The following is an 11,527-nucleotide window of genomic DNA, read 5'->3' as shown; positions in this document are numbered from 1 at the left end:
CGCCGCGCCCCTCACCGTCGCCGTCGCCGCCACCTGCCTCCTCGTCGCCCGTGGCCGCGCCCCTCACCGTCGCCCCCGTGCCCTGCCTCCTCGTCGATCGCCGCCCCCTTAGTGAGCTCATATGAATTTCCTAATTTAGATGTGTAGTTAATTTAGATGTGTAGTTAATTGAGTTGTTGTAATTTGTTCATAAATGAATATGCAAAAGTTAGAATTTTTTTTCTGTTCATAGATTTTTTTTGTGATATTACTGTTGAATATGCAAATGTTTGTGTGTTCATATATATGCAAAGAAAGTGTCATTTTTTCATAGAATTTTTATAATTTTTTCTGTTGTAATTTTGTTCATAGAATTTTTTATCTTGTTCATAGAATTTTATGATTTTTTCTGTTGTAATTTTGTTCATAGAATAAGAAGAGAAAGTGTTTAATAGAATTAGTTAGAAAAATAATAGAACTAGTTAAACTAGTTTATTTTTAGTAAGTACTACTTTATTCTATTTATAGTAAGTGCTTAGTAGTTGAACTAGTTGATTTAATAAAACTAGTTTATTTTACTATAGAAGTAGTTTATTTTTAGTAAGAAAATTAATAGAACTATTTTATTTTTTAGTTAAAGTAATTATTCCCGCATCGACGTCGACGATGCCAATCCCGCATCCTCGTCGTCGACTCGGCGGAGGAGGCCGGCTTGATCAGATGGGCCATGTCCGGGACTGGGCTCCGCCGGGCTGGTTTTGGGAGGTGCTACCTTTCGGGGGGCGTAGGTTGGTGAGGAGCCAGCCCGTCATTGACCCGATCCTTGTTTGGTGGCGGTCGCGTGGGCCAGTGATGGTGCCGAGGCTTCCGGACACCGCGGAGGTGATACGTCACCGTGTCAGCGAGGAGGACGAGCACGTCCGTCGCTACATGGTTGCGTTGGAGTGCAGGTTCGACAATACCTGGCAAGTTCTTCAGGGATCTCACTGGAGCTACGATCCTATGATGGTTCCTTCTCTTTGGGTATCCACCGCCGGCGCTGATACCCGTCGGGCGCTACGGTTCTAGCTGTACTGGCGATGCTATATGTATGATAGTATTCGAGGTGTATTAGTGATAATATTCGACGATGTACGGACGCATGGAGATGATGTAGTTTTGCTTATAATTGAATGCATCCTAATTTGAATACTACTTTATTTTGTGATTGATTTTGCTTATTGAATGCTCAAATTGGAAAACTACTCCAACTTTGAATGCTAAAATTGGAGAGTACTATGCAAGGCGTATGCATATGATTAGTTGATAGCTTATAGGGTTTTTGTTTTCGCAGAAATCTAGGAGCCCCCCTCCATCATCCCCGCCGTCGTCCCCGTCACCGACCCCCTCCGACCTCGAGGTGAGACCAGCCACGAACCGGTTTTAGAAAGATAATTAAACGATATTTCGGGTTGACTTTAAGTCTATTGAGTCTCCACCATATATGAGAGGACGAAGAATCTCGACTGTTGTCGTGGGGGTAGCTTCTCCTTCGTTCCCGTGTGCTAGACAATTTGGTGTAATGCACTCGGGAACGAAAGGAAGGAGCTACCATCACCGACGGTCGCAAATGTCTCAGAGGAATCAGTGAGGGAGAGTTCCACCATATATATATATGAGAGGACGAAGAATCCCGACTGTTGTCGTGGGGGTCGCTTCTCCTTCATTCCCGTGTGCTAGACATTTTGGTGTAATGCACTCGGGGATGAAAGGAGGAGCGACCATCACCAACGGTTGAATGTATACACCACGTGAGCTGAGAGTTTTCAAGAAAAGACTCGACAAACCGATAGTCAACCCGTGATGAATAATAATGATCTAACTTAGGTTTTTTAGTACATATATTTAATTGTAGACGTTTAATATTTGAATTATGAACATAGGAAATGTCGTACTCGGACGACGAAAGTCTCCCGAGGGAGTGCGACTGGTGCCACGACGACCGAGGTCTGTGCGACAGGCCTCACCTGGACGAAGATCGGCGCTTCAGTATTAAGCTGGAGGAGACCTTCGATGTTCAAACGGTACGCAACGACGACAAGTGTTATTTTTTCGTAATTAAGCACGACTTCAACTATTTCAACGTGTACTTTTCATATTTTACAATTCGACTAGCTTATCCCATGCCATGCAAGACGCTACGTCTTGGAGAGGATGGGTTTTGAAGACCATGAAAGTATGGAAACAAAGAAAATTCACCTAAGGACCCATCATGATATAGATTTTGAAGTAAATCTGTATAATTCTGAGAGCGTAACCCATTTTGGTTGCAAAAATTGGGAAGCATTTTGCAAGATGTATGGTTTTGATGAGGGTATGCTTGTCACCATGGATCTTGGTGATCCTGACATCGAGCAAGACAATATGGACATTTGGGTCCTTGTTGATACGCCTCCAATTCTACCGCTATGTGAGTTTCTCAAACATAGTTATTAGCTAATTTATATTGTTCATTTCAAAATAGTTGACAGCTTATTTTCATTGACAGCTTATTTTGATTGTTCAAACAATGTGCGGAACATGGTAGACAGAACCTACTACACCGATGGCTCTGAGTTAACTTATAAGGAGAAAACTCATCTGGTCGGATTTTGTACTGATCTTGAGAATTACAATATCTATTGTAAAACTCCTCCACATTATGGTCAATACGTGCCACTAGTGCACGTGTTGAACTACGGTAACTACTATGGAGATACCCTGGTAAGATTTCTTACTATTACGACATCCGTGCATCTTTTGCATACTTCTAAAACTAGTACATCATTGCTAACTATGAAGTTATTACTATGTTTTTCAACAGATAACCCCAGAGGATTGTGTGCCTCATTTGATGTATCAGAATGGTAGCCTTGATGTTTTGAACATACAACCAGGTCATCCTACGAATCTCAACTGTCCATACCGGATTTCTAAAAGAAGTGGAGACATGAAAATCAAAGAATGAAAAAAATGTATGGACAGTCGCAAGGAGGTTCTTGGAAGCAAAAGGAAGCGGAGCGCAAAAATTGGAGATAGGATGATCTCCATTCTCCATAATGGAGAGTCGGGGTCTATATTGTTTTATGCTATTTTACCTTAAAGAGGGTATTTAGGTCCTACCTAATACTGATGATCATGTGCTAAGAACAATTAAGTAGGGTTGGTTCGATGACTATAAGGATGATGATCGTATGACTTGTTATTAATAACGAGTACAAGTTGTATGATGATGATTAGTAGGACTTGTTATTATGATGATGCATGATGCGGGCATGAAGAGTTATTATATATCAGTGGGTGAAATGAACATGGATTGGAATGAAGTGAAGGAAACAAGCATGTGGTGCATGTCGAAAGTAGTACTAATCCAAACTTCATCAAGTTAGGATTAATATTACTTTCGAGATGCACCACATGTTGCCTTCACTTTAATCTAAGCCATGTTTAGGCATAGTAGTAGCGTTGGTAAATCAAGCACGGAAATAAGAGAGGACAGTTCTCTCTGTTAGCTAGCTTACACACCCTAAATTACCCCCTAAACTCTCCCCCTTTAAAAAAAAACCCCAGCCACTGAAATGCTGACGCGTGGATGCCTTTTGGTCCCGGTTGGTGTCACCAACCGGGACCAAAGGCCCTCCTGCCTGGGCTGGCCGCAGCGTCCACGTGGAGGCCCGTCTGTCCCTGTTCGTGTAAGAACCGGGACTAAAGGGCTAGGGCATTAGTAACGACTCTTTAGTCCCGGTTCAACAACCGGGACAAAAGGCCCTTACCAACCGGGACAGATGACCCTTTTTCTACTAGTGCTCTACCGGTATTATGTTAGTACCCCTATTTTTTTGCACCCACAATAACCAAAGTCAACCTTCCCTTTTGATGATGCCGGAGATAATCGGTGCTAGTGTTGATTTGTGTCGGAACACACGAGCATTTCTCTCATTTCAAATGGTCCAACCAACTAGCACGGCGAAGATGAATCAAACCGCGATGGTTAGGAGGACAGTGGTATTCCCGGTCCACCAGATGTGCGTTCCTGGTGCTGGCATTTCTCTGGATTTATTTTAGGCCTTTTGGCGATGCGCGTTTAGCGGGCGCAGACGTTCCTGTCGACTACGAAGATGTCTGTGGCGACTTTGTTAATGAAAGCGATTAAGAAAAAAAGGGGACCGGCAGTGTTGGGAGATGGGTGCGGAAGCGTGAGGATCACTAGGCTCTGATACCATGAAAGGGATTATGGGAATTTGCCACACTTAGGCTTTTCCATTGCGTGTTAATGTATAAACAAATATTACAATTCTAACCATAAATGAGAGATCACAATAATAACGATTCTCCTCAATTGAAGGGATTATGAGATATGTCGTGATACGTGACATATTAGTCTAACAGTCAATCTCAAGATGATGTGCCGGCTCAGTCTCTTGAAGGTGCTCATAAGAGCAGGGTGTGCGTGCGTGCATTCTTAGGGGTGAGCTTATGTGCGTATGTATGAGCGTCCGCGTCTGTACTGTGTTAGAAAAAAACTAGCATGATGAGGGATGTCGTGGCCTTTTTAGTGGGGATGTTGCTTCCGGACATGTTGCTCCGACAGTGCGATAGGGAGTGCAAGGCCCATCAAGTTGCCATGTCAATCCCATGTAGACCGCAAGGGAGAAAGAGGATAAAGGTTGCAGGCCGCCAGTCGTGCTGATCCAACCTAGGATAGAACCACACATACCGTCCCCTCACACGCTTATATCACTATGCTGCTTACTCTTCATTGGCCCCAAACGTGTAGGAGATCCACTGCGGCCCACTGAACTCATGGTTGGGCCTCTCACATCTCGACCTGTTGGTCTGGCGTTGCATCCTTCTAGCTGCGGAGTGCCTTCGCCAGGTAGGTTGCTAACATACTTACTCGCATCACCCATTAGATGCCTGCAAGCGTGTGGATCAGACGTCACGACAACTGTGGCATCCTCTCCCCTCGGTTCACTACAGGAAAATTAAATAAAGACGAATATGAAACTTACTTGGCGAAGACCATTTAAACCTTGACACTGTAAGCCGAGTGCTGCACCCGGCTTGTGCCACTCTGCTTATATTAGACCGGCTTAGATCATAAGCCGAGATCCACTTCACAGGCACTCGGCTTACCTATAAGACCGGCTTAGATTAAAGCGAGTATCCGTATTTTTACACTCGGCATACGTCGAGCCACACTGCGACATGCGATTTTTCTAGCCTGATCCTGCATTTGATGAGCGTTCGTGGGTCAAACAACATTTGAGGATGTGTTAACGCGGGTAAATCTTGGGTTTATAGCGGCTGTCAATGACAATGATATCTACTTTTTTCTCAAAAAAATGGGGGAACCATCACATCGTCAAGCCTTGAGCTACTAGATTGGACCTAGTGGAAAGACCTAGCCCCCGCGTCGCCCCTCCCGCGGGCGACACGGGCGGCGCCGCCACCTCCTGCCGTTCGCCCTCCCCCTCTTCCCCTTCCCCGCCGCCGCCGGCCAGAGCCGCCGGGGCAAAGCTCCCCGCGGTGGCTGGCGGCGGGGGCCTTCTCCCCTCCTCGCGTCCATGGCCTACGGGGGCGGCCAGGCCGGGCGGAGGCGCCGGGGCGCGCGGATCCTGGCGGCGCGACGACGACTATCTTGACGGCGGCGGGCCCGATGGCGCGGCTGCAGATGGGTCGACGTCTAGCTGTGTGGCGGCTGCGTGCGGGTCTCCTCGTGGCGGCGGCTTTCGACCGGCGGCGGGGTGGCACGTGCGCGGCATCCGGCGAGGGGTAGGCTCCCGGCCACTGTGGCTTCCCGTGCGACTGGAGGTACGCGGAGAAGAGGCTGCGGTGTGTGCCCTCGGGGAGGATGGATATCCTCGCCCAGATCCGTCGGCGGCATGGCGGCAGAGGTCGCAGTGGCCGGTCGGCGGCGGCGGAACAAGGCCGGTGGCATCGGTGATGTTTTGTCTGGATCCCGGGGCGGCGGCCCTGGATGGTGGTGGCGGGTGAAGCTCGGGCTTCCCGCGGCGGCATGGCGTGGTGCAGTCCTTGTCCAAGGCGGATCTGTGACGGCGATCTGTTTGCGGATTGGTTCGGATCAGAGACGGTGACAAGCGCGCGGGATCCATGTAGGCGGCTCTCGCGGTTTGGCGAGGTGGGGGTGGGAGCCCTCCTCCCAGGCTCCACTGGAGGCACACTCTGGCAGTGGCAGGTGCGCCAGGACTCCTACGGTGGCACTGCTATTGCGGTTGGTCACCGGATCTAGGTGGCTAGATCCGGGGCTTTGAAGGCGGTCGAGACGGTGCACAGGTTGTCGGATGGATTCCTTGGGACGGATTCGGGTGAAAACCTTGTTTTCGGTCGTTGGCTGGAGCCGGTGATGACGATGCCCTTATCATCGTTTCCTTCATGAAGGCATCATCGAGGTACAAATCCCATACCCACCCATTACCTCAGGGGGAAACCCTAGATCAATTGATCGGATGACGGCGGCATTCATGTGTCGTTACCCCCTTGGGGGCGGCATTCTTGGAAATGCACTCGGGCTCGAAGGACCAGCGGATGGCTTCTTCGATGGAACGGTGTTTCTTTCTACATATTCATGGCGGCGGCTCTTGGCGGCATGGAGCAGCGGAGGCTTGGTGTCAGATGTGTGGTGATGGACACGCGCAGGAGGTCGACACTATCTGGCGTCGTGGTGGCGTCGTCGGCAGCTAGACCGAACAAGGTTGATGCAGCAGTACAGCTCTGAAGATGGATTGGTGGCAAGTGGTTGTGGCGGCCTCATACCCGGCAGGCGTCCTGGTTGAGGAGCGCGCCAAACTGGTGGGTGCCCATACCCGATAGGCGTCCTGGTTGGGACCTCAGGTCTTAGATGTTAGGTCTGGCTGCGATGTCTGTTTGGTATTAGGCCCAGGCTATCAGCGCCCCTTCATCAATTGGATAGGTATAGCGACAATTGTTGCTTAGACGGTGGCTTTAGTCTTTTTATTGTATGACTTTGTAAGGTCTTGTGAGAATAATTAATAAAGTGGCCGCATGCATCGCCCAGATGCAAAGGCCGGGGTCCTCCTCCTTTTCTAAAATAAAATAAAATAATGGGGCATCTACTCACTGATGGCCGTCAGACGTCAGTCTAATAGTTTAAGCACACGTAGAAGAACGAAGAAGCCTTTTTCTTTTGGATGCTTGGAGCTCCAATTTGACGTGTAGTGTACAGATAAGGAAGCAGAGGGAGAACAGACAAGAGCCACCCGGGGATGGAAACACTAGCGATCGAGGGACGTCGCCGGCAGCCTAGCTTGTTGACTAACCGGAGAAAAATTGTGAAGGAGAATCTTCTCTTCCTGCGCGGCCCTAGGGACTAATCGTCGGTCGTCGCCGCATGCGTCGGGTCGTCGATCGAGTGAGGTCTCTCTCGTCGGTCGTCGTGCACTCACCAGCCTTGACTAACCGTAGAAATTTGGTGGTACCAAGATATTAGATATGCTGCTCTCTCTCTCTCTCTCTCTCTCTCTCGGCCAGACGGACGGCCTATAAATACGTACGCACGGGCCTTCTTCGACCAGCAAGCATCACAGCGGACGTACACAGCTAGCTGCCCAGCTCTCAAAGCCTCGCTCGAATCATCAGCTAGCAGCCTCGAATCATCACCATGGCGTCTGCCGGCCGCCGTCCCACGGTGCTCATGCAGATCGCTCTCTTCTTCGTCGTCGCGGCGGTCATCATGAACAGCTCCGTCTGCCTTGGAGCCGCCGCCGGCGACGCCACTGCAGGTCAGTCGACACTCGACTGTGTTTAATTCCCTTCAAAATGTGTTCCTTCATTTCGTTGTCATATTTCCAATTGATTAGCTAGTAATATGATGTCCTGCTGAATGACATACGTCCATGGTTTCCCGTCCAGGCTCTGGTGCTTTCGACCCTAACCGCCCTGCTGTCCCGTCGACGGGTGGTGCTGGTAAACCCTACACCGGCCGTCGGTGCCTCCCTAAGTACCGCTGCTACCCACCGGCTGGTGGCCAACCCTAAGTAAGAAGTAAGATGCACCCGCCCGCGCCGAGACCCCGTCCCCCAAAAATAATGCAAGGATCGATCGATATATATGTATATACTATATGCATGCATGCACGCATGCCTCCGACGTGTCTATGCGAGTTATTCTATTGCCATGCATCACCTTATACTCCTACACAGTAATATTGTTTCCTGTACTATTTACACTCTGAATAAAACTGGATATATATTGCTGCATATCTGGAAACTGATGTGAATTCTCGGTCAATTTGTGTGAAGAAAGTTTGGCTCGGACTTTATATATCAATTTTTTTAAAAGATCCAGCATTGCTGGCTTCATTTGATTTAGGTAGGGAGCATATGGTAAAACAGAGTTGTTGACCAAGTGATCAATGGGGATTCAAGCTGACTTGAACCAAGAAAACAAAACAAAGAGAATGGGTGACAGGCCGCCGGCCTGAGTAAAACAAAGGCAACCATCTCGCATCAAAATCCCCAAACGGGGTCTCTATGGCTTTCGCTCCTGCCAAGCGCCATTGTTCCATGCTTCGTCGAACCGCTTGGGTTATATCTGATGCCTTTGCTTGCTTCTGCCTGAAAATATAGTTGTTGCGCTCACACCAGATTTCCCATGTGATCATCATGATCATGGTCTTAACCCCTTTTCTTTCTCTTGCGGTTGCTCTTGATAGGATTTCTCTGACTGCGTTTGCGGTGGAACTTTGCTCTTGCGCTGATAGCTCCAGCAACCGGCATCCCTTCCATTCTGCCGCTGCGCTCCGTACCTCCCTGGCTAGGCAGCAGTTCCAAAATAGATGCGTTAATGATTCCTGGTTTCACAGGCACAGTTGACAGAATATGGAGACAGTGAATAAATTCTGTTTGGGTACAGTCAGGTAACAAAGAGTACCCGAAAGCTCTGAGTGAAACTAGATTCAACTCATGATCTACTATGTGTATCCTTAGCTCTAGCAACACGCAAACCTTGCCTGTAAATTCTGTTGGTGGTAAAGCCAGACAATGATTTCGCAAAAAGAGAAGTAAAGCTAGACAGTGATGGTGAAAGCAATCTCTGAGCGAAACAAAATTCAACTCATGATACATGTTCCATTTACAGTAATGATTCCTAAAAAAGAAAATATATTGCTAAAAATGTGGTATTTTGCAGTATACACTAGTGTACAAACCGTGATAGGGTCGTTATCGACATGCCGACCTGAAGGTCAAGAGGGACACCGTCAACGGTGACTGTCAGACGAATTGATCTGCTTGAGCACTTGTTGTCATTGTATAGCTCCAATGTTTTCTCAAGTTCCACACAGAAGCGCGCGCGCACACACTCACACACCCCTATAGGCTGCTGAGGTTGTACTCATTTGCTTCAATCCTCGAGGTTGGCGCCACTTTTGGCCGGAGAGAATTACCCGATCGTGGGTCGCCTCCATCGGAGGCTGTTGCTCGAGATGAGTGGATGGTGCGCGCATGGAGGTCACGCAATTCAGAGTGCGGGAATCAGCTAGTTTAGCCGGACCACACGAGGGACACCGGAAAGAGCAAGGCCAGGGCGCCAGGCTCCTCCTCGTCCTCGTGTGCGGCCTCCTCGCGCGACTCCTTGAGGAGCAACTGCTACTTGGAAACGGGTTCCTCGTGGGGGCGCCAGGCGGTCTCGTGCCAGACAATGGCACCGCCTAGTTGCCCCTCATAGCCATCGCTGGGACTTACTCACCGACGGTTGCCACCGTGTCGAAGTAGTCTTGCAGATCAAATTCAACGGTGACGTTTCTTTTCGTAATCAGTTCATTTCACTATCAAACAAAAGAAATAAAAATACTGTCCTCACAAAAAAGACAATTCGGCATGAATCTAGACATGTCTGGATTGAGTTGGTAGTACACACCTTTATCATTGATGCACAAACTGAGAACGTATCCAACGGTGTGGTCAAGGAGCTAAGCATTTTTCTCTCTTTTTGCGAATGAAGGAGCTAAGCAAAATTAATGAAGAGGTTCGATATAGTCCACAAATCGTGTGCACAACTGTATGAAAATCAAGCAAACTATGATTGGCTACTAAACCAAATATTGTCCAACCTTAAAAAAGAGCTAAAACTTCTGCCTTCTATAAAAATATGGTACGTCATTGAAGTACTCTCGAAAAAAAGCTAAAGATAGGTTCCATACTTACTCCTACAAACAAACTGCCCATATCTATTTAACCTATAATTACAAAAATAAAATAAAAAAATAGACCCACGGTTCATACATTTTGTTAAAGCACCAACTCGGGAGGAAAGAGCCACATTGCATGTTGTCCGTAATAGCAAGACTCGCGGAATCTTGACGGGTTAGCATCCCGAGTCTTCATATTGAAAACCTCGCCCGACTCGATAAAATAAATGGCATCCTCCTTGACATCTCTGCAAGGTGCAGAAACAAATTTCGAAAAGTCATAGCAGATGAAGAGTGCTCGGCTCGGCCGCCGCCGAGCCCATTTGCCAGTGGCACCCATTTGCGTGCGTCAAAATCAGCCATGAAAACATCTACCCGTTGAATGGACAATAAGTAGTCTGGAAGGATATGCGTGCGTGGCTTCATCATGAACAGGTCCCCACGTGACTGGACTAAGTGCCAGTTAGTAATTTCGCCATCAGGTCCTGTATCTGAGCTGCAATTTAGATAATTGAGGTTATTTAGACCATCAACGTCGTCGTCGTCATTATCATCGACATCATCATCATCATCATCATTTGCCATTGTAGGCCCCTTCTCGTTATCAAAATCATTGACCACCTCATTATTTGTCATAGTTGCTACATCCACCACTGCCTCCATCTTCTCCTGCCACTAGTAGAAAAAGGGCCATTTGTCCCGGTTCTAGAGGGCCTTTAGTCACGTACGTAGGTGCAGAGACGGAGGCATGCACTTGATCTATGAGCATGCATCCATCATTTTCTTGGTTCAAGCAAACTGAAATCTCTCCCTTTTTTGTACGATGAGCATCTCTGATTCAGGCAAACCGAATGCTTTCTTTCTACCATAATTAATCAGTTTTGGCTTTAGCCTCTGTTTAATGTGATTCTATGCTATGGTTGGGTGGTTGATACGGATTAGCTGAAGGTCAAGTGGCAACATGTGCCGTGATTCTGAATTATGTGTCCGTCTGCTAGCTAGTTCGAACTTTGCAATGGATGTGATCCTACTTTATCTCCATTTCTCAGATCTTCTTAATTAAGTTCTGTGCTTGGACGTTATGTTTGGTTAATGATATCATCCTGGAAATGATTCTTGTGCTGTAGTTTTTCTGGCTGTGATTGTTCATGTCTTCATGATGGTTCTTGTGGATCAGAAACTTGCAGTTGACAGTTACAGTAGATAGTAGAATTTTTTTTAATGATCCTTTCAGTACCATCCATTTAATCTAACAAGTGTACAACATGCAGTGCTAGTTATAACTTTGTAAGAGAAACAAGTATGTAGCAGGACACACTTTAAGGCTATTGTTTTCTGTATCATTCTACACAGCTGTTA

The 11,527-nt window shown here is 47.5% G+C and overlaps 1 protein-coding gene across 1 annotated transcript; it reads left to right on the top strand.

The window, feature by feature from the left end:
* The first annotated feature begins 7,535 nt into the window (after positions 1-7,535).
* On the top strand, positions 7,536-8,239 carry LOC109761653 (protein WIR1A). The gene is made up of 2 exons (XM_020320473.4): positions 7,536-7,760; positions 7,891-8,239. Exons 1-2 carry the CDS (start codon positions 7,640-7,642, stop codon positions 8,013-8,015), a joined length of 246 nt encoding a protein of 81 aa, XP_020176062.1. The 5' UTR covers positions 7,536-7,639; the 3' UTR covers positions 8,016-8,239.
* Positions 8,240-11,527: the final 3,288 nt, after the last annotated feature.

The sequence above is a fragment of the Aegilops tauschii genome, chromosome 5, assembly GCF_002575655.3.
Source record: "Aegilops tauschii subsp. strangulata cultivar AL8/78 chromosome 5, Aet v6.0, whole genome shotgun sequence".
Classification (NCBI taxonomy): Eukaryota; Viridiplantae; Streptophyta; class Magnoliopsida; order Poales; family Poaceae; genus Aegilops; species Aegilops tauschii.
This window is presented reverse-complemented; position numbering and strand designations above follow the sequence as displayed.